The sequence below is a fragment of the Suricata suricatta genome, chromosome 4 (genome assembly GCF_006229205.1).
Source record: "Suricata suricatta isolate VVHF042 chromosome 4, meerkat_22Aug2017_6uvM2_HiC, whole genome shotgun sequence".
NCBI lineage: Eukaryota > Metazoa > Chordata > Mammalia > Carnivora > Herpestidae > Suricata > Suricata suricatta.
Window position 1 is genome coordinate 2,528,577 of NC_043703.1, and position 23,375 is coordinate 2,551,951.

Consider the following 23,375-nt stretch of genomic DNA (forward strand, 5'->3'; position numbering starts at 1 on the left):
CAGTCTGATCACCGGCCTGATTTGGAGCCCCCACAGGGGACTCAGTTCCCCTCCAGGTTCTTGGGGCCTCAGATGCCTACAAGTCAGGTGAATTTCACCCTGTTTTTTAAAAATAGGAGAGTAGGAGCCACATGACGCAGAGAGAGTTAACGGTACCTACGTGGGGCAGAGGGTCAGCGCCTTGGAAATGCGGAAATCAGCGTTTCCGACACGTCCTCTCCACACCTCCCTGAGGAAGACGGTCACAGACTATTCAGGATCCCCGACGGCCCCTGGAATGTCTCCAGGATCGAGGGCCAGGCCTCCTCTGGCCGAGTCCTGTGTTCGCGGGAGCGGTCGCTGGTCGGCAGAGCGTCTTCTGTTCTCACCGCCAGTGGTGTTAGTGCAGTGGCGCTTCGGCCCGGCTCTCAGTCTAACCCGGGGCGGCTTGCTCTGCGCTCCCGAGCCTTTCACAGGGTCTCAGGGCCGGCGGAAATGTTCGTGTCCCCGGTCCCCTGGCCGGTCCGCGTGCCTTCAGCTGTTGTCCCCTAGGTAATTAATTCGGGTTGTACCCGGTGCCCCTGTGTCTCCCAGAGGCCCGAGCACTGTGGGAACGCTCTCCACTTGACCTGATTAGCGCTTTGAATGCGGCTGACTCAGAAACAGACAAAAGTTAAGCGCATCTCTTGCTTGAGAACCTGGTTTTCTCAACTCTGTGAGGTATTAGGAAAGGCAGCGCCTTCCGAAGCGTCGCTGCTGTGTGCTTGGGAACCGGCCCGCTCGAGTTTGCCCACGTGGAGTTCACGTAAGAAGTCTTCCGGAGATCTTGGGAGCCCCCGTGTGTGTGTGAAGCGAGTGGTCTCTTCCGTGACCCTGGGGCCTTCAACACTCGGAGCCTCTCTTAACCCGGAGGGGAGGGGCCTGCGGATGGGGCGGATGGCAGGGGGCGGAGCGAAGGGCCACATGGCAGGCAGAGCACAGGGGGTGGAGGGGGAGCAAAGTCAATGCGGATCAAGAGCCGCTGAACTGGCCCCGTGTCATCGGGGATCTGATTTAAAGCAGCAGGATTTAAGGGCTGCTCGGGACACTTACCAGCTCCCGTTATTTGAGATGAGAGGACCTCGATCTTGGGGAGCCCGAGGAGACGAACTCAGGGTTCAGCACATCCTGAAGTTTCCAGCTTGCTCCCGTTGGTCCACGTGCTGTACGCCGCTCCTCTGGCCACCAGCCTAGGAAGGCAAACCTCCCAAAGCCTTTCTCTAAATGGGCAGCGGTGCTGGGACAGATCGCCAGGGAACCAGAGGAACGGACCTGTTCCTTCAGGGCCACGGGCCGCCTGCCCGGTCCTGTTCCTGACGAGCACCCACTGGAGGGGCTGCCTTGTCTGTCCCTTGTCTGTCTGTCTGGGGTCCTGCGCCCACGCCCTGAGCCCCACGCCCCTCCGGAGGCAGGCTAGGGGAGGTCCAGCCCGGGTAATCGGCGTCCGCTCCCATTCGGGGATGTTCGTTCTGTACGGCGTCCGGAGTATAGCCTCGAGGGGAGGCTGTGTGCGGGAGGGTGTCTGTCCAGCACCGGGACCCTTCCTCCAGGACGTCCTGGTGCATTCTCCCTCCTGTAGGACATCCATCACTCTGGTCGAAAGGGAGTGACGTGTTAGAGTCGGGCATGCCTCCTAGATCTCCCCGGAGGTGAGTGTGGCCACATGTCTTACACGTTCTGGACACAGACGGGTCATCAGCCTGTTCCCGAGCCTCGTGGACGTCTGGAAAGACGCACCTTCTCCGTTTTCCAAGGGCTGCTCACAGCTGCGCAGCCACTGCTTTGCCGCCCGACAGAGAACAGAACAAGCAAGTTCAGGCTCCTTCTCTCAAGGACACACGGTACCTCAGGAAAAAGCGTAAAGAACACGCTAAGTGTAATTCTATCTAAATGCAAGAGAACAGGCAACGCTTCCCGCCTTTCTGATTCTGTGTGCCGTGTTGCACTGGTTTCCGGTCAGCGCCTGTTGGCAGAGACCTTGCTCGCTGGGGCCTGGGGACGCCAGCCCGCGCACGTGACAGCGCTCGGAGACAGCTCCGGGCCTCGCCTCGCCCGTGCGGCGGAGGGTCTCACTTTCTCACGCCCACCGTAGGACTCGGGCTGACTGGTCTTTCAGTGTTAAGAGAAATTCTTTTTCTTTAAAAAAAATTTTTTTTTATGTTTTTAATTTATTTTTTTTGAGAGACAGAGAGAGGCAGCGCGAGCAGGGGAGGGTCAGAGAGAGAGGGAGACACAGAATCGGAAGCAGCTCCAGGCTCTGAGCTGTCAGCACAGAGCCCGACGCGGGGCCTGAACCCACAAACTGAGAGATCATGACCTGAGCTGAAGTCAGATGCTCGACCGACTGAGCCCCCCGGGGGGCCCTGAGAAACTCTTTTTCGAGACAGGGACTACGTTGTGTTGGTATGTTTTAAGAATTCAACAGTCTTCAATTCATTTATATATTTCTTTCACTGATCTTTTAATTTACTCATGGCTAATAATAGACATATTTTTAGCCACAATTTCATTATGAAATAAAAGATATTAGGAGGCTTTGTATATTGTACTTTATATAATGACCAGTTACTCTGTTTTCACTCTTGGTATAGAATAATATATATATTATCTGTTATCTATTATTTTTTGTCAGGGTGTTGAACATCCCTTTCCCATAAATTATATTAACCATCATTCTAGATATTAAAGGTGTCATATTTATCCCTAGTTGATATTTTTCTCAAGTGAATGAAAGTAAATATTTTTGTGTAAAGTCTTTGAAGCTTTAGATAATTTAATTGATTTGGACTAATAGTGAATTATTAATAACAATAATTTATTTACTAAGCACTTACTCTGTGTGAGGCATTGCACTGCATTTGGGTTAGTGAGAATTTCAAAATCCAGTATATTTAAAAAGAATTTCCATGTTTCTGCTCATAAGGTTTGAAATCTAATCCATAAAGTCAAAATGCAGAAGGAAGCGCTACTTACTACCAAAGATTAGGACATTTAGTTCATAAAATTAAGATTTGGTTAGCATATTTGAAGTGACATCTGGCGTTGTCGAGACTGGGTATCTTTATTTTTTATGTGTTTTTTTTTTTTTAATTTATTTTTTGAGAGACAGAGAGAGAGACAGTATGAGCAGGAGAGGGTCAGAGAGAAGGAGACACAGAATCTGAAGACAGGCTCCGGGCTCTGAGCTACTGTCAGCACAGACCCGACGCGGGGCTTGAACCCACGCACCCTGAGATCATGACCTGAGCTGAAGCTGGACGCTTAACCGACTGAGCCCCCCAGGCGCCCCGTGACGGGGTATCTTTATTTGTATCAGTGTTTTGAGCATTTCTAAAAGGCAGTGTGTACTTTGGCCCTTCCCAAAACATGATCCTCAGAGCATCTTGAAATGTTAAGAGATGTTTCCTTTGGGATGGAACAGGGAAGAATGTTCCGAGGACGGATGAGTGTGGGGAACACTGAGTTATGGCTAAACGCCTGCCTGTTGTTTCCAGGCCCGACATCAGTGTTAACGACTTAGGCTCCTTACTAAGCCTCTGAGCACTCAGTGGGAGGCACAGCACGTACCGTTCCCCGGATGTGCTCTGTCACAGCCCCTTTTATCTCTCAGGCCGGAGACAGCCTTGAAGGGGGAATGCTTTGTTGAGCCACAGCCTTCCTTGTGCTGTGAGCTGCTGAATGGGTCCCTGCAGTCACTTGGACCAGGTTACCCTCAGCAAGAGGAAGGTGGCCTTTGACCTGTGGCTTCCCGGGGCTGCTACCGGGGGGCACGTGGAAGGCGTTGTCCCCACAGGAGACTGGACATGTCGTGTATGTGTACGTGTCCACCAGCAGTCGCAGTGTCTGACGGGGAGCACGCAGGTGCCCACAGGCTTTGCTGGTGGGGACGGCCGCCAGTGGGTTCCTGCGCGTGAAGACGGAGGTGGAGACCCTCCCTTCCCACGGGAGGTCTGCAGGGTCACAGACGCTGGCCGGTTCCACCTGTGCCAGAGCCTCTCCCGGCACCTCGGTTACGGGGACACGAGGCTGTTTTCACCCCGCGGAGCCACTGCTGGAAGGCATGTTTATAGCTCTTGGACGCTCTTGTGGAGGGAGAACGGGGTGGACTCACTTGGGAGGTCTGTCTGGAACGCCGTCCAATTTCTAGTCAGTGTCGTGATTTCGTCACCCATTTCCAGAACCCTGATCCCTTAAAATAGGAGGGGAACCCAGTCTCCCTTACGTCTTCCGGATACCGCCGCGGGGCTTCGTGAACTGCTTTTCCCAACGTGCATGTGATCACAGGTGTTGTCCAGCCCCCTCCCCGCCCCCAGCCAGCTGTCCTGGGGAACCTCCGAGATGTCCTTTATTTTTCGCCACTTGAGGGGTCGAACGTCCCAAGCCCCTGCTTTAATCACTCTGGGAGCCGTCGGTGTTCGCCGCAGGGCCCCTGGTGTCCCTTCCCTTCCGGTTAGAGGATCGTGTGGGCTAATGCACCCTCTTCTCCTTTTCCATGTCTTCTGTGGTGTCTTCTAATGCCAAGATGTTTTCCAGATGGCTTCTATTTCCTATTTCCACACACTACACATGACTCATCTGGCCGAGTCCTCATGAGAACCCACATGGGTTCCCACATTCACCTACTTTTGTCTTTTTTGTAGTTCTTTGAGAACAAGGCACTTTAAAAACTGTCCTGAACCCCCCAGGGTTAGGACACGACCCGCGCTCCGGAGGGGAGTCACTGAGAGCGGACCTCGTTCGGGGGTCTGTCTTCCGCACACAAGCCCCGTGGGCGTCTCACACGTGCCCCACCACGGCAGGACCCACCGTCCACCTGGCGCAGGAGACTTGTGGGCTGTGTGGTCCCATCTCGCACCCTCGATGTCTCTCCACTGCATCAAGTCTGCCCTTTGTCACGTGCTTCTGGGGCATGTGAAACTCGTGATAGATTCCAGTCATCAAAAAACCCTAAACCCACATTTTTTTATTTGCATCTGTATTTGGAACACACCTCACCGAGCATGGCTTTAAAAATAGTGATTTGATCTTGTTTCCGAGTTGGGAAGGAGGAGTAGGAAATTAGATGTCTCACATGGACTATCGTGTCCCAGAACACCTCCCGTGAGTGGCCGTGTCGTCACGATGCTGACGGCCCTTTCCCTTGATGATTAATGGGAAAAAAACAATTTTTTTTTGGTTTATAGGATCCTGGGAAAACATTGGTTGTCAGGAACCATAGCTTTCTTTTTGAAGGAGCCAAATGAGACTGTATGTTTTAATTCAAGATCAAAGGCGACAGAAAACAGACCCGACGAATGAACACCGGGCGTTTGGACTTGCGTCCCGTGGCCGGACATGGAACAGAACGTCGCGGTTCTGTCTCCAGACGGCGCGTCACGATGCAAAGTCCTCGTGGGGTGCGGGTGAGGCGGTGCACCCACAGAAACGATCTTAGCAGAGCCCGTACCCTGAGTGGTCCAGCACAACGTGCAGTTAAACGAAGACAGGACTAGTCAGCGGCAACGAGCGAAGCCGGTGGCCCCAGGGGGGGTGCCCCTTGTCTTTCTCTCTGGCAAACCCATCAGATGTTAGCGGTCGGGCTCAAACACGTGCTCAGCCGCCTCCCCGTGAGCCGCGTGGTCGTGTGAACCTACGGTGCTTCTCGGGCCCGAAGTGTGTTTGACTCCCCGTCTCTTCACAGGGAAGTCTGAGGGGCTGAGTGAGTCTTGGCTAATGGCTCCCAGGCCACCACGAACCCATTCCTGCCTTAAAGCCCTCCGGTGGGGGGTCTCCTTCATGAGCCCGAGGCCGTGCGGACCCCGAGCTTACAGACCAGCCTCCAAAGAGATGGGAGGTGCTCGTGGTCATGAAGATAGATCCGAATCTCTTACACGCGTTTGGTGTGATGGTGAGGTTTTGTCTGGATGATACTTTATGGATGTCCCGTCATAGCTTGCGAGGGTCATAGGTGAGTGAGGTCACCGATTCTGGGCAGGAAGTCCGAGCTGTAAGCTGATGAGAATTCTGACACCTTTGGTGTCTGGCTCCATGCTTGGTTTGGAAATGGCTTTCACTAGAAGGTTGGTTAAGGCATTAAGGAGTTGAGTGTACCCACAAGTGAAGGGTTGGCGTCAGAAAACAGTGCCCACCACCCCGCCCATCCACCCCACATTCTGGAGGCTTCTGTTCTGCCTGGCAGGGTGCCGGTGGCTGGGGGCGGTGCTTAGCGGGACAGGCATGGCACGGGCTCACAGCAGAGGAAAATGTTAAGCAAGTAATGGCACCAGGAAACCCCGGACTGAACCCTCTGCTGCCAGCTCAGGGGAGGCAGGGCCAGAGACGAGCGGGGGTCTCGGGTCAGGGAAAGGCAAACCCAGCTTTTCACCAGCAGGCACCTCAAATTCAGGCAGCATGCTCGGGCACAAGGCCTAGACCCCCACATTTTTTTCCCTGTGTTTCATGTCTGCCCAGATTTCGGGTGGAAAATTGGACAGTTTGGGAAACTGCCATGGGCTCCTGAACCCCCCTCCCCCTCGCATCCTCTCACGTCTGCCTAGGAGACCCCAAATCTTGAAGGGGCGCAGTCTCCTGAAAGCCACGTGGTTTGGCCAGAAGCAGAACGAGTGTCCTTCCGCGAGCCCTCGGGACTTACTGTTTTCTTAGGCAGGGCCTCCCGCCCGGGTCTGGTCTGTTTCGGGGACGAGGGCGGAAGGAGCCCAGAGCGGCTGTCCCCACACTGTCCGCTGCCCCGCCCCGGAGGCCCCGGACGCCTCGCGGGCTCGTGCATGGGACGCAGCCCTTTTTCTCCTGGGCCCGGGGCGGGCCGTGGGCACCGCTGAGGAAAGCCTCCTGCCCGGGCTGGGGCGCTGCTGTCTGCTGGCTCCGCTCCCCAGGCAGGAGCGGGGGCCGGGGCTTTGGGGGCCCAGGGGCGGGCGGAGGCGCCGGGCAGAGAGCAGCGCCTCCTCGGCGGAGTCGGGACCACCCAGGCTGCGCCCCGGGAGCCCAGCAGGGAGGCTGCCGCCCCGCAGTCCCAGGAGGGCCCCCGGGGGTGTCCTGCTTCCCGGGGCTCTGTGTCCCCTCTGGACGTGGGGCGTGTGGTTCTTTAGTGGACACGGTGACCTGACAGCCCGGGGAATGCCTTGCCTGCTGAGGCAGAAGTAATCTACGGCCGCGGGAACCGCTTCCAGGAAAAGCTGAGATTAACAGTATGGTTTGCAGTCGTGAGGGAGAGCAGGGGACGTTAGAGGCTGACCCCGTGGGGCGGGGGCCGCGAGCACGGAGCCGGAGCTCCCAGGGCATGGCGCTCCCTGGGGGCTCCGAGCCCACGACATTGTCTGGTGGGGGCTGTGCTTTCACTACTGGCTGTGTGGGCACAAGGCACCTCTTTCCTCTTCCTTTCTAGAAATTTGGTTCTTTACCTCCTTCCCACCACAGGTTTCTGGTCCAGCCCCCTGGCTCCCTGGTCTGTCTGCTCCGAGCCCGGTGTGCCTCCTTCACCCTCCCCAGCCGGTGGCATGCAGTCCCTGGGGCCTGCCTTCTCACGTCCCGTGTTCGTGTGTGTGAGCACATGTGTGCGCATATGTGTGTGCATGCACACGCACAGACATGTACACACATGCACACACAGTATATACATGCATGGTACATGTGCACACACATGCGCACACGCGTGCACACAGTGCACACAGAGACGTGCACGCACACACGTGCACATAGTGCACACACAGACATGTGCAGGCACACATACACATGCACACAGTGCACACGTGCACACACACAGACACATGAGCAGTCAAACATATGCATGTGCACAGACACATGCGAACACAGTGCATAAATGCACACACAGACACGTGCACGCACACATACGCACATGCACACATACAGTGCATACATGCACATACAGACACGTGCATGCACACACACAGGAATTCACACAGGCACGTGCACACATAGACACATGCACACATGTGCACACATAGTGCATACACACAGACATGCATTTGCACATGTGTGCACACAGTGCATACGCACATGCACACATGTGCACAGTGCATACACACACACAGGCACACACCTGCACATGCGCCTGCCCCACAAGGAAGAGGTCTGCCAGCTGTCTGCCCTGTGGTCTTGTGGTTGGGCGCATGTTTCTCCACCAGACGCTCTGTTTCAAAGGCGAAGTCTCCAAGAGGATGCACGGACCCGGGTGTGGAAGGCCGTCCTGGTCAGTGCGAGAAGGCCGTCAGTGCTGCAGCCTGGCTGACGGGCCACAGGAAACCACAGTTTTACCAGCAGGGGCTTTGCGTCTAGTGCACGCCAGGACGTCCATTCATCCGAGCGAAGGAAGGTCAGGCCCGCAGTGAGTTTCCCAATCGGCGTGTCCTCTGTGCCGAGTGCCTGCTCGGTGACGTCTGCGCAGGAGGGGACGGCGTGTCGGTGGCCTTAGCCGGCGTGTCTTCCGCCCGGGGGATTTTGAGTCTGCTGGTGTGAAGACCTGAGTTTCTTGCACCCCGTTTGCCATCGGCTATTCTGCCGCAGGAGCTCGAGATCAGAGCCCCCTGCCCGGGATCGGAGCCCCCCGCCCGGGAAGGCGGTCCTCCCTCCTCGCCGCCCTTGCTTTTCCTACTCGCTCATCTGTTCGGTTCTCCGTATTTCTGAGCTCTTCCCTGGGGCTGAGAGGCCGGGGCTCAAGGCGGGTGCAACGTTCTGAGACCTGCTGGGGGCTGTCCCCACGGGGCAGCCGTGAGTCCGGGGCCCCTCTTGCCCTGGGTCAGTGCCAAGTGGGAAAGATGGTGATCGTGGGGACCCTCCTGGGGACAGCCATTAATTTCCATTCATTCCTTACTCACTTGCCTTCATGAAGCTGTAGTCTCACCCCAAAGGGTCTGTTTTGGAAAATTCACCATTAAAGGTCCCCACGTTGGGGGCTGTTCAAACTCCAGGGACGTAGTCCCTTCAAGGTTCTGTGCCTCATGGAGGGACACAGAGTACAACGCAGTGAAACAGGCGCCTGCATGTGACTTTGAGGCCATCCTACACGCCAAGTGATGCTTTCAGCAAAGTGACCTACTCAGGGTGTGTAGTTTAAAATTCTGTTTATTTTATTTCATTTAAACCCACGTTAGTTAACACAGAGTGTAGTCTTGGCTTCAGGAGTAGAACCCAGTGACTCATCACATACGTACGACACCCAGTGCTCATCCCAACCAGGGCCCCCCTCAGTGCCCGTGCCCCACCCACTCCCCTCCAGCAGCCCTCAGCCTGTCCTCTGTAGTTAGGACTCTCTTACGGTGTGCCTCCCTCTCGTGTTTGTATGATTTTTCCTTCCCTTCTCCTGTGGTCTTGTTTTCTTTCTTAAATCCACGAGTGGAATCATGTGGCACTTGTCTTTCTCGGGCTGGCTGACTTCACTGAGCGTGCTACCCTCGCGGTCCGTCCACCGTGCTGCAAATGACAAGATTTCATTCCGCCGGACCGCCGAGGAGCAGCCCGCTGCAATTACCTACCACATGCTCTCCATCGCTGGTCACTTCCTGGACATCGGGCCCTTCCCATCCTCCAACTATTGTTGATGGCGCTGCCGTCAACAGTGGGGTGCACGTGCCCCCTTCGAGTCAGCACAAATTCCGTTTTTTAAAAAAGGAGTTTGTTTCAGTCGGTGACAGACAAGAATCCACACACGTTGTTTTCTGTCCCATTGAGTATTTTGCTCCTGACACAGCCCCCTTCTGAGGCGATCTTGTGTTCCGGCGCGTGGTTCTGGAAGAGCGTAGTGATCTCGTTTCAGAAGCGAGTCCTTTGTCCCTCACTCGGCAGTGATGGCGTTCAGGCCGGGCGGGGGGCGCCGGGAGGCCGGGGCTCCGCTCTTCCAGAGCGCCTCTGGTGCGGCCATCGCTGGCGCTCTTCGCCAGCCCTGAGCGGCCCAGACCGTCATTGCTGTTTGTCACCTGGAAATTCTGCACCGCGGGGATCAGCTGCCGTGTTTACCTGCCAGAACCAGAGGGCCATCAGATGGCGACGTTCCTTCTGATTCTGAACCAAAGGTGGCCTCCCCCTGCGGAGAAGCGCGGGGCTGGGACCTGCTCGTTCTCCCGAGGACGCTGGGGGTTCCCCACTGGCTTGGAATTCCCGTGCGAGCTCAGGAGTCTTGCACAGTTAGCCGTTTTATGTCTGGGGCAGGGACCAGCGGAGGGCGCCTCAGGTGTCTGGCTGGTCAGCGTCCTCAGGCCACTGAGAAGCCGCTTCGGCCGTGGTGCGGGGTGCGGGCGTCCCCCAGAGTGCGGAGCGCAGGGGTGCGCCCTCCACCTGCCTCCTCCCCCCACCCGCCTCCTCCCCCCACCACGGCACACTGGCTCATCGCCTTCTCGCTGATTCTTGTTTTTTAGTTTTTTAAGTATTTATTCTCACGGAGAGGGAGGGAGGGAGGGAGAAAGCACAAGTGAGGAAGGAGCAGAGAGAGGGAGAATCCCAAGCAGGCTCCACGCTGTCAGCACAGATCCTGGTGCGGGGCTCAAACCCACGAACCGTGAGATCATGTGCCTGAGCCAAAATCCAGAGTGGGATGCTTGACCGACCCAGCCACCCAGGCGCCCCTATCATGTGTTTTATTTTTTTATGAAAACCTCAATTCTTCCAGTTTACAAACTGTAATGCAATTTAGGCAGATTTCTGTGTCTTATCTCCTAGCCCGAGAGCATAGTATTTTGGTCTATTTGCATTAAGTAAATAAGAATAAAAAAGCAAGAAACTGTCTTATAAACGCAACCTTGAAACCTCTACAAAACATATAGAGTAAAAATGGCATTAAATTAAATCCTGCTAACCTACAATTTTGCGGTAATTTGGCTGTTGGGTTAAAATAATCTCCGCGCTATCTTCTGGAAGCAGGCTTGGCGATTCTGTGGCCGACCCTGCGGCGAAGACCCTGCCTTCTCAGGGAAGGCTGCTCCTCAGGACCTCAAGCACGGTCACTTCCTGCGTTCTTGACCCACCAGGGTCTTTTATTTATTGATTGTGCATTGTATGCGTTTCTTAGCCATTCGGTTGTAAAATCAAAATCTCGATTCCCCCCCAACCCCTTCTGTATCTTGCTTAATTTCTTTCCTTGAGTCACTGTCTAGGTTTTAAAGAAATCATGGCGTTTACTGGAGACAGGTTGAAGTTCGGTCAGGAACGCAGATCCATCTGACCCGTTTCCCGAGCGAGCGCGGTGAAGTGAGTTGCGGGTTTTGTAACACCGGGCCCCCCGCCCCCCGGGGCGCTGCCTTGCGCGGACAGAATGGGTGTGTCACGCTCCAGCCCCTCTGAAACTGCTCTTATCGTTTTGATTCTGAGTGTGATTAATGAAGTCTTGAAATCACGCCATGTGCCGAGGGAGGACATTGCTGGGACGCGGGGTGGCCGAGCCGCCGTGCCGGAGGCCGAGGGGGACGCGGATGCGTGTGTGCCGTCGGCTGCTTGTGAGCCAGGCCCGGGCCGGTGTGCGGGGCGGCCACACAGACTCGGGCTCGTGCCGGCGTAGACTGAGCGTCCCGAGAAGAGTGACTATCAGATGTGTTCCTTAAGGAGAAGTGAAAAACCTTATGCATAAGATAAATGAGGAATTTCTTTAAAAAAAAAATCTGTTGTGCCTTTAAAAAAATTTTTTTTAACTTTTTATTTATTTTTGAGAGACAGAGAGAGAGAGTGTGAGCAGGGGAGGGGCAGAGAGAGCGGGAGACACAGAATCCGAAGCAGCTCCAGGCTCTGAAATGTCAGTGCAGAGCCTGACGCGGGGCTTGAACCCACGAACCACGAGACTGTGACCTGAGCCGAAGCCGGACGCTCAATCTACGGAGCCGCTGGGCGCCCCGCTGTCGTACCTTTTCAATGCCCGAGAAACCCTTATTTCCATTGTCAAATTTAGCTTCAAAAACAAGAATGAGACAGTTCACGGGTCGAGACCGCTGGGAAGGGAAAAAGGCAACACGGCCTCTTTCACAACCTTCCGTGGCTTTTGTAGGAAATGCCACTGCCTTGGTGGGAGGCAGACTCTGACAGCAAACGCAAAACATGTGTATTTGAATCAACAACGGCCAGACCGGCTCTGTCCTCGAATCCTGGGCCTGGTGTTGAGTGCAGGGGAGGGGGAGGACATCCGAGTTCGATGCTTTCTAGGATCCAGCGTGTGTCCGTCATCCTGTCCTGCACACGGCCGGCCCGGTTCTCGGGAGTCTCGGGGCCGGAGCTGGGGCTGCCCACGCGGTCCTCCGGCGGCTCGGCCCAGGGTCTCCCCAGCACGCGGCGCTGTCAGTGCCTTGACTGAGGCAAGAGTGTCGGAAGAGCCCCACAGCCCCGTTTGCTAACCCAGAGCACCCGTTCTGCAGCCATGTTTGGAAATCAGAGCTCTACCCCATTTATATTATTTCCTTGGAATCTTTTTTTACATTTATTTATTTATTTTAAGGGAGACGGAGACAGCGTGAGTGGGGGAGGGGCAGAGAGGGAGAGAGAATCCCAAGCAGGCTCTGAGCTGCCCGCGTGGAGCTCCAGGCGGGGCTCGGGCCCATGAAGCCACGAGTTCGTCACCTGAGCGGAAACCAAGAGGCGGACGCTGACCCCACCGAGCCACCCTGCGCCCCTTTCCTTGGAGTCTTGAACGCTTTGTGTTCCCCGATTCAGTCCTGAAGACCCTCAGGGAGCACCTGCCGGGTGCTGGGGTGCAGGGAGGACCCCGCACCCACTCATAGAACCGACTTTGGATGGATAGTTGCATTAACTCACGATTTTTAAGGGGAAAAAAAACAAAGAAAAAAATGTTTCTTAATGGACAGTTGGCAATTTTTCTCCAAGTAAAGCCTGACCGGCTTCTTGCGTGCCTTTTGTGTTATTGCTTATGGTCATTGTCAGGACATTTCGTTTGCATTCTTCATTTTTAATGGCAACACGGGCGCCTCCACCCCCAAATGCCTGGCCGAGATTGTCGCACTTCCTGACTTTTATGTGTCCTGCGTTTGTTCAGGATGCACGCACTCCGGGGCCGTGTCACAGCCTGCACGCGTTTCCCGGTTCAGGCGATGACCCCCCCAGTACGGCCACACGGACCCCTCTAAGGCCGTTCAGGGCTTGTGCACGCGGGTCGCTCATTCTCAGATCTGCTGACAGCGCAGAATCCCTCTCTCCAGATCTCAAGGTTGTTGGCGATAGTGAAGACAGAGCAAAGTGTCTTTTTAAAAAAAGGGTTCATTTTTTTTGGAGAGAGCGAGCGAGAGAGAGAATGCCAGGAATGTTCCACGCCGTCAGCACAGAGCCTGATGTGGGGCTTGAGCTCACAGACCGTGGGATTGTGACCCGAGCTCAAGTCAGACGCTTAACTGACTAAGCCATCTGGGTGCCCAGTAAAGTGTCTCTGAAAAAAAGATTTTTTTCTGTGCAGACTCAGAGCTGCTAACTCCGTTGCTTGTTAACAACCTAGTTACTTTGTGTCAATTACCTATTTTCCTGCCATCTCTCTCCTCCTCCAAATCTTCAAGTTATGACAGAGAATTTTGATAAATGTCATGGAACTTTAAGAAAACGGAAGGCACTCGTGCCAGGAGTGGAAGCGCGGCTCTTGTTAGGAAGATAATTCCCCTTCCCCGGAGTGTAACGTTGTGTGCGTTCATTCATAAGTAGAACCCCTTGTGGGGTCTATTTCCAGCTGGGTGACGTGGCTGCTACTGAGTTTCGCTCAGCTCTGTGCCTGTTAGACCAGGGCCCCTCCCCTCGCCAGGCCGGTGCTGAGCTGCATCTGGGTTTTGCCCTCTACTCGCTGCAGTGTGCAACATGCACAACCATCCGCAGCCGCAGTGAGGGTCTGAGCCGCAGTAGAGCTACCTTTTATGTCTGCACGGTTTTTCTGCTCTAAAACACAATCTTTAAGTCTGTGGATGACAGACAGAATGTAAGGGTAGGCTGAGGCATTTGTGACGCTGATTTTCATGAGCCTCCCTGTCAGTGAATCAAGTTTTCAGCCAGGGAAATGTTCATCATGTTTTTTGGAAGCTGTTAAAAAATCGGATGAATTTTTTGCTTTCACAAATGCAAAAATCAGCAGAATGGAATAAATCACCTTACTGTGTATGTGCTTCCTATAAACTTGCAGTAGAAGGGACCCCGCCCAAAAAGCCTTTGTAGAAATCCTGCGGGCGCTTGCATATTTACTGACACTTTCTTAGAGACCTCCCTGCTGTCCAGCCTCCACCTGTTTTATGAATGTTTTGTAGGATTTACGTTTTTTTCAGTGCGTGCTATTTCCATGCCATCCCTTAGAAAGCTGAATTCACTTTCGTCCTGTGTTCTTGTTTGATTCAAGCACTTGGTTTATGAAGTGAGGAGCAGGAGCCATCTGAGAACTGGCCACGATCCACGTCACTGCTGGGCCTCACCTGCCACGGACCAGCCTTGACGTTCAGGGGCCCGGACTCACTCATGTTCAATGTGAATTACATTTTAAATTCTAAGTAAAGTTCTTCGCTTCCCTGGGTGTTGTATCTTTCAGGCCTCATCAAACTGACTTCCCTGAGCTAACACCTTCCGCAGCGCTGAATATTTAATATTAGTGCCTTAATATGATGCCTAGGAAACAGGGCTGATGGCCTCCGGGTCCGGAAGGCTTTAATTTGAAAAAAGTGCAGTCCCCTAGCGCCCCCTGGTGGTGGGAAGCCAGAGTGGTGGGGGGCTTTCTTCGCACGGAGCGCCTCGAAAGCCTTTATTCATTGCCCCTTCATGGAAGTGGATCAGTTAGATGTAAGAGTCGTCTTCAGATCCCGGTGTCTAGAAGGTCTTCCCGGAGGAAGGGATGTGTCCGGGTGCTGGGGGCGGGGAAGAGGTGGGGTGTGAATACCCACAGTTCACATAGGGGCCCTCATCCCTGCGCCCCGCCGGGTGCTGCCCGGAGTGGGGGCCCTGACTGGGGACGTGGCGGAGAGCCAGGCCGTAGGCTCCTGGGTGGGGGCGACCGGAAGACCCATGCAGAAATCTGAACCTTCTCGTTGAAATTTGGATGAGTGAATAGAGGCTGGGAAAGGCCAGTGTTTCCCAGGGAACCAACAGCATTTGGTTTGCAGTTTGCTGGGAAAACGGGAATAAGCTGTGGATGCAGATTAACTTTATCAGGAAACGTAGACGCAGGGCTTGGCGATGCATCCCCAAGACTCTGGGAAAATGTTAACACGCTATTTTCCTATTTCCAATTTGGGAAGCTGACTGCTTCAGAGAATGACTTGTAATATTAATACTTAAAAATATCCTGAGCAGATGCTGCTTCAGGAGAATCAATGAGAGCGTGTTAGACTGGTTTTCAGAAAGAGTGTCAGAGACGGGTCGCCGCGGGGCGCGTCTGCTGGCGGAGACGCTGCTGCCACTCACGGCTTCTGAGCGTGTCCGCGTTCGCAGCGCTCGGCTCCGGGTAGGGAGAAATGTCTGGAACTTTAAGTCCTCCGGACCTGTGGGAGGTTTTAAGGTGTGTTCTTTTCCTTTTTTCTTTTTTTTCTTTTTCTTTTTCTTTTTTTTTTTTGCTGCCAACGGTAGGTCAGCACTTGAGTTTGCCTTTCCTTTTAGAGAGTTTGCTCCCCAAGCCGGGGGAGGGTGGACGGTTGGCCCTTGGACGGCTGTGGGTTCAAATCCTGTTAAGAAGGCATGTGGGTCTCTTTCACGGTGTTCTTGTGCTGATGACAGTTCTGTAGGACGTATTTCGGGAAGAACTCTTTGTAATTCTTTTTTTTTCCTTCCAAGTTGATGTACGATGTGGATTTTTGTAGATTGGAAAGTATCTAGGGTTCTGTTCTTTGCAAATGGCGATTACTCGCAAAGCCGCACTGCGCACCCCCTGCCACCTCCATCCTGCTCGTCCTGCGTTGGACTTGAGCCTTCGCTCCCCCAGCCAGCTTCACAGCCCGGTCCTTGGCCATGGAGACCTGGAGAAGGTTCTGGGTGAGGCGCTGTATCTGTGGGCTGTCTGAAGCCGGGGCCGGTGGCAGAATGACAGGTGTCAAGCTGCAGAGGGAAAGGCCCCCCAGCCCCCACCCTTCCAGGGCTCAGCGCACAGGGCCACCCTGGTCCCCTGCGGACCCGACCGTCCGCAGCCCCAGAGTCACAGGCTTGGCGGTGGCCGTGTGGCGAGAGGCGGGGTGGGGTTGGAGAGGCAGGAGGGTCCAGAACACGCCCAGGAAGAGAACGGATCGGACAGCACATGAGGGCATGAACCCCAAGGTCACGGGTTGGGGGATTTTTCCCAGAACCTTTCCTGTTCTTCTCTTCCCTCGAATTTGTGCCGGAGGGAGTGTCCTCGTTTCTAGGAGCAGGTCTCTTAAATGCTCACCTTTCTCCCCTCTCCGTATGATTGCTAAAGCTCCTAACACAAGTTTGCCCGAGAGCCACAGTGTAGAGATTCCGAATATCGACTTCTGAGCTAAACATCACCCAGGCTTGAGAGAGAAAATAAGACTCTGGGGAAGAAGAGAAAGATCAGTAGCCGTGCATTTTGAGCATGATTATTTTTTCTCTTTCCTGCTTCGATTCTAAAATATTAAATGTAAGAAACAATAGTAATGATGAGTGGTTACATGAAGCAATCTTCGCATTATATTTAATGCGTCTGGGAAACAGTATGAATTAATTCACGCCTGTTCCTCGGGAACCCAGCTGCGTCTCTCCTGGCAGGAAGGAGAGCCAGCCGTCACGACCCCCTTTCTGGAAAGCGTGTTCAGGACTCCGGCCTGGGCGCTGGGCCTCTGGGGTGGGTGGAGCCCCCAGGGGGGCCGCGGCAGTTTTTCCAGGACCCGTGACACTTCCCACCACTTTCCCACTGTCGGCATCCAGGAAGCGGTCCCGCGGATGCTTGCTGGGCTCAGGAGTTGCTCTTGTGGAATTTTTGGCTGAGTCCCCATGTCCCCCACTGACTGACTGTGACCCATCATTTGAAATCATTTCCCCATCACTGAATTCTTGGTGAGCTCTGGCTCCAGAAGTAAATGCTTGCATTCCTCCGCTGGGTTTGCAGCTTTGCTTGGAGATGGCAATCTCCAGGCGCCCGGTGACAGACTGAGACAGCTGATCCCGGGCTCCTGCCCTGGCCGCGGCCTGCTTTCTCGGCCGCAGGCCCATGTGTCCGTGTGTCAGCCATGTTCCCAGGGCGCCCACAGGGCCTCAGACCCAGGCAGGGGCCCCCTGGCCCGGTCACCGCCCCGCACGGCGAGTTAAGTTTCTAGGACGCCCGCTCACGCCTGCTTCATGCAGAGCATCGTGTGCGTTACGGCCTGGCTCATCCGTCCACTCCCCGATTTTACCGAAGTCAAAGATCCTGCCAAACGTTGCGAATGAATAGAGCAATGTTGCTGCCTTTAAAGTATTTACTTCTGAGGGGCGGAAACCCGGGCACAAAAGTCTCTCCAATTGCCATCGCTTGTGGGGTCTGTTCTGCCTTGTGACGGCTGAACCGAAGCGCGTGGGCGGCCCCCGGCCCCAGTCGGCCCGTCGAGGCGGCAGCCCGGTGCTCCAGACACACGTTTCCTGCGCTTCTCTCCGTTGCAGAGATCTGTGGCCATATCGTCTTAGATGTGAAAACTTACGATAAAATTTAACTCACGGAATGTGATCCCTGGCTGACCACTGGGAGGGCCGTACTGCGGCCCCTGACAATGGGTCTTGCCAACGGCTTATGTTTTGTTAACGTCAGTGTTTGTGGTTCCTGATTGTATTATCCTTTGAAGGGAGAAGCCTCACACTCTTTCGGTTTCAGCCATCCGGGGAGTCTTGTTTGTATTTGGATTCTGACTGAGCCGGGAAGGGACGCACTGCCCAGCGTGTGAGTTCCATCATGAGCTCGTTTCCACACGCATTGTAAGAGGAAGGGAAATAGTGGATATTATAACAGAACGCTTTATTCTCCTATTTTATGGATTTTTAAAGTATGTCCTTGCTTTAGGTAATATATTTATTATGCAAAATTTTTAAGTTACTCCATGCGTGAAACTCTATTTCATGCCTAATTTGGAATGGCTAATTTCGATGCCAAGATGACTCCCCATGGCTGTATTCTGTCATCTTTGTAGTAGTGGTATTTCGGTCCTCCTCTTCAAATCCCGAAGTCCATCATTCGAGGAGACAGCGGTAATCGCGTCTGCTGTTGACACATAAACATTTTTAAATGACTATAGTACATCTCACGGACGCTGGAGAATCAGAGAGTGAGACGCAATCGCAGCCACACTTCTGGGTAATATTTTACCATCTCCTGTCTTCCCTCCACTGGAGATGCTCATCTCTGTGACGAACATGGGTTTGGGGGTTCCACTTCTGCCTGGCATGGGTTAGTGGCTGCCATGGCCTTTTGGACCTTGACTTTTTGAAAAAAAGTATTTTTTAGCATTTATTCATTTTTGAGAGACAGAGTGTGAGTGGGGGAGGGGCAGAGAGCTGGACACACAGAATCCAAAGCAGCGCCAGGCTCCCAGCTGTCAGCACAGAGCCCGATGTGGCGCTCAGACTCACAAACCGTGAGATCATCACCTGAAGTTGGACACCTAACCAACCAAGCCCCCAGGTGCCTGTTGGACCTTGCCTTTAATGCATCGTGGGAAGCAGATGACTGAGTCCTTTCTCAGGGACACTGGCAGTGCACCTCCTGCCTTGAGCCCCAGCACCCGGGTGGCTGCCGTCGAGGTCTTCCCTCTGCAGCTGCACTGTCTAGATCAGCCAGCCCTTCCTCCAACGACAGTGGGGATTTGCTGAACGCTCAGAGGAGTGATTTGGCCCGCATTCCACGTGCGCCGTGTGCCAGCCAACTGTATAGTTGTGTGAACATTTATCCTGTCTGCTGGCTCTGCTCTAGTGCCCGTAATAGCCTTGGATGGGCACGGGATATTAGATTATTCATGTGCACTCTTGTCTGAACAGGAAGAGTGGGAAAGTTAAAAAAAAAATATGTGGGAGATAACACACTTCCTTCGTAGCTAGTTACTTTCAAAACTCTTGGGATCTACAGATTGCTTAAGTGTCCAGGGACATTTGGGAAAGAATGTGCTCTTGTGGCGCAAGCACAGGGAGTCTGATTTCTGTGTTCTGTTCCCAGCAGCACGCAGGGCTCAGCCGGTGACATGTGACAGGTCAGTTATGCATCAGAATCCCGAGGTCCCTGTCTGTGAAATGGACATAAAAGGGGTGAACTTAACGGCGAATTGTTCAACGGTTTGCTGGGAGCCACCTTGCTCTAGTGACCTAGAAAAACCAGGCACCGTGGTGCAGGCTGACCTCATTTCTATTTTCGGCCGTAGCGCTGACTCAGTGAGAAACTTGCAGAACTCAGCGAATCTGGCTCTCAGCCTCCGTGCGTTCCATGGTTAGAGTGAGAATTATAAAGTTTTCTCTGCGCTGGGTCTCAGAGGAGAGAGCCAAATACTAATTGAGTACTAAAACTATGCCACCAAACCCACTGGATCAGGCTCTTACACTGAAGCGCCTCTCACACTTCCTCTCCGTGTCATGTTATTTGGGAAGACACAACTCAGTGTTCATTTATTTTTCTCAGCCAGCTCTTGGCAGTTAAATTCTACTCTGTTTTGGGTAGAATTTTCCCACACCCGAGTATTAGCGAGGAGGTGCACGTGATGACAGAGTATCCAGCGGCCACCATCCTCTGCGGTTGGAGCCCACGGCTGGTATTTCGGTGTAAGGACGAATACACATGAGTCGCTCTGCATGTGAACAAGTCTGGGTCTGAGCGCGCCTTCTGTCCCCAGCCGGCCCAGGCCTCGGGAAAGGGGGCGTCGAAGCCCACGCTGAGGGCTCCGGGGACGTCAGCATCTGCTGCTCTGGGAAGTCTCCGTGCCGCCGGCCCGGGGCTGTGCCAGACTGCACAGCTTGGCTTTCTCGAATCCATTTACCATTTTCTTGTATCGTCTCAAGTTTGCAATCATCTTCCGCACACTTACTCGCACGCCCTTTCTGGATGCCTGGCCTCCGATTCCAGTTAAATCCTGCAGGCCACGGGAGGGCGGCGGTTGGGGTCCCAAGCTCAGAACCACTTTCTGCATTTCTAAAAATGCAGCAGGTGGTGAGTTTACCAGCAAGAGCCAGGACCGGCCGAGGGGTTTGGAAGGAAGGGCATCTTCCAGAGCCCTTGCCCATCCCTCCGTCTGCACGGCGGTGCGGCACTTTGCAGCACCTCCAGGGGACCCGCTTTCCTGGGAGTGAGTGCTTATGCCGAATACCATGTAGCTCGTCTGTTTATTTCTGCTCTGAGCCGCTGTGACTGAGAAGGTTCCGGGCGCTAAGTAACCCATAGGACCGTCTGCATCTTCAGGCCAGCCGGCGACGGCTGTTCCCTGCCCCGTCTGTCCTGGGAGACCGCAGGCAGGTCCCCACGCTGCAAAGCACGTGGGTTTCGTGATTTTAGACCGCGATCTCGGGTGACTGTATCATGGCAGTCTGGCAAGGCGCACTTCCTCGTCCGCTACGGGCTCGCTGACGCCCGGAGGAGCCTGTGTCCGGTCCGACGCGGGCGCCCCTGCGTGCCCTCCGGCTGCTTGTGTTTCCTTAGTTTCTCGCGCTCACGCGGCCAACATCGCGTCTGTTGGCCGCCGTCCGGCCTCACTGACGCCTCCTCTTCACGTGCTGCTTGTGTTCATCCGTCAGCCGCCAGCTTCGGGCTCCGAACTCTAGGCATTTGCACCTTTCTTTTTCCTTTTCGAGTGTGTTACGGCCGTCTCTGTGTGTATCCTGGATGATAGTGTTTTCTTCTTATTTAAAAATATTTTTTAATGTTTGTTATTTTTGAGAGAGAGAGAGTGTGAGCAGGGGAGAGAGAGAGAGGGAGACACAGAATGGGAAGCAGGCTCCAGGCTCTGAGCTGACAGCACAGAACCCGACGTGGGGCTCGAACTCGTGAAACGTGAGATCATGACCGAGCCGAAGTCAGACACTTAACCGACTGAGCCACCCAGGCGCCCCCCTGAATGATAGTACTTTAAAAACAAAGTTTCTTATTTTTTTGCTCCAAGAAGGCAGAGACTATCATTAAACTTTGTAATTTTGCAAGCAAATGCTTTCTAAGGACACTTTTGAGAGCCACGTCTGATTGTTGATGGCACAGAGAGGTCTAGGCACCTCGTGCAGAAGCTCACACCGTGAGCTCTGGCTGCGTGCCTCCTAGGGATCTGAAGGAAAAATGTGATGCTCTGCTTACAGGTTCTTGCTCTGCTTACTGATAGTAAGAACCCACTAGTTGAATGGGAGCATAATCAATTCAGTGGAAAAAGCCCAACTAGGCATTACATTTACCCGGTAAGGTACTGAGCGTTTAGAGCACAGAACATAGAAAGCCCTGTCCCAGGTGTCGTGTGAGCCCTCCTGTCCTCAAAGAGCTGGACACGCGGTGGAGAAAAGCCACCAGGAACAGGAGCTAGTTTGGTGTGTGGACCTTCAGGTGCCTGCATGGACCTGTGCGGTGCTGGGCAGTTGTGGAAGGGGTGAGTCCCTTGCCTCCATTTCTGCCACCGCGCCTCCCATCTGACCTGCTCCTTCTCCCCTGCAGGGCGAAAGAGGCCTCCCCGGCTTGCAAGGTGTCATCGGATTCCCTGGGATGCAAGGACCGGAGGGGCCGCAGGGACCCCCAGGACAGAAGGTAAGCTCGGCTGTGTCACTGTGGGGAGGGGGGCGTGGGTTAAAGGTGATCCACATTCTGGTCACTGTGGCGTTTCTGTTTGCTCGCAGGGGGACACGGGAGAACCTGGACTACCTGGAACAAAGGGCACAAGGGTGAGTGCACCTGTCACCTAAGTCTGTGCTGCTCTGGTGGCGCAGGACACAGCGGTGCCTCCTCGTGAGGGCCCTTCCCCCTCCCACCTCCCAGTAGTCCTGAGGGGCGCCCCCTCTGTCCCCGATCCTTGCCCGTCCATCTGCCCTAAGCTCTGACCGTGCAGGGCTGGGGGGCTGACGGGAGCCCCCCACTCTCACCCCTGCCCTCTTGGTGGCTCCGTCCATCTGTTCTGGATGGTTTTTGTGCACACGTTGTACTTTGGGGAAGGGGCGATGGCATGTCTACAAGTCATGGAGGAAAAGGGCTTCCTTTATCGAGAGAAGGCCGGCCGTTCTTCGAGCCCCCTGTGCCCGTCCTCTGCACGCTCCACTCTTGGTTTGCTACTTCCATTCCTGCCACATGCCGAGGGGAAGACCTTCGACACACATTGTTCTGAAAGCAGAGACACAGAAAGACATTGTAAATACTTCGTTCTGCTGTTGTGACACGGTCCCCGGCACCTTGGGCGGGAGGTAGAGGAAACGGCCCTGGGGCTGTGCGTGACGAAGATCCAGACTTCCACCAGGGATGACTGGGCTGTCCCCCCGCCCCCCGACCAGGGGACCAAGGTCTCTTACAGACTCTTCCTCCTAACAGTTTGAGTTTAATGTAAGTTACGTGTATATTATATACAGGGAACTTGTATGCGTTTACCTGCATCCTATGTGTGTTTATATACATACTATACACATACTAAAGTAACTATGTTACCTAGGAATTATAAAGTACCGGATGAGGACAGTTATTTTGTGGCCGTGCAGCCTTGGCCTTAGAAGTACTGTAAAACCTCGGTTTGCCAGCCTCATTTGTTCTGGAAACAGGCTTGTCATCCAGAGCACTCGGGTATCAGAGTGAATTTCAAGAACCATTGGCTCAGTTGGGATCACGTGACGTTCAGTGTCACAGACGGTCCACGTTGCAAGCCTTCGCTCGTTTATCAGGCTAAAACGTATGAGATGTTTGCTCGTCTTCGGAGCCCCCGCCGAGCACGTTACCCGCAGGCCAAGGTTTTGCTGTAACGAGAGTCAGCTTCTGGTGTAGAACCGCAGGTGCACGGGCCGGTCCCAGCACGCGGCGTGTGCTTAGTGCGGATGCTTCGAGCCCCAGGCGGGTGCCGTGGGAGGAGACGGGGGTCCCCGGACTCAGTGCACTGTCTCCTTTCCATCCTCACAGGGACCCCCAGGAGCATCCGGCTACCCAGGAAACCCAGGACTTCCCGTACGTACCTAAAATGCACTCGATTTCTTAACCTTCCTTGTGATGTGCCTGAGCCCACCAGCAGGTGACCCTCTCCCACTCTATTAATTGCAGGGTATTCCTGGCCAAGATGGTCCCCCCGGTCCACCAGGTATCCCCGGATGCAATGGAACAAAGGTACATTTGGAACAGAGACCCCCGCCCCCCGCCGTGTTCAGGTCACCCCCTCGTGCTGAGATGCCCCGTGAACATGGTGTTTGTCGCCACAGTCGGAAAGCTGTTTGCCTTGACGTGCTCTGTAACTGATGAGGAAGCGCCGTTTCCCCACGTGTAATATTCACGAATGGCGTACTGGGCCTTTCTT

The 23,375-nt window shown here is 54.3% G+C and overlaps 1 protein-coding gene across 1 annotated transcript in view; it reads left to right on the forward strand.

The window, feature by feature from the left end:
* Window positions 1-23,375, forward strand: part of COL4A1 (collagen type IV alpha 1 chain) — an 85,916-nt gene that overhangs the window by 9,446 nt on the left and 53,095 nt on the right. Inside the window, exons 4-7 of the mRNA XM_029938400.1 lie at window positions 21,551-21,640; window positions 21,730-21,774; window positions 22,988-23,032; window positions 23,126-23,188. Coding sequence (XP_029794260.1) covers window positions 21,551-21,640; window positions 21,730-21,774; window positions 22,988-23,032; window positions 23,126-23,188 — 243 coding nt within the window. The remainder of the gene's footprint in view (window positions 1-21,550; window positions 21,641-21,729; window positions 21,775-22,987; window positions 23,033-23,125; window positions 23,189-23,375) is intronic.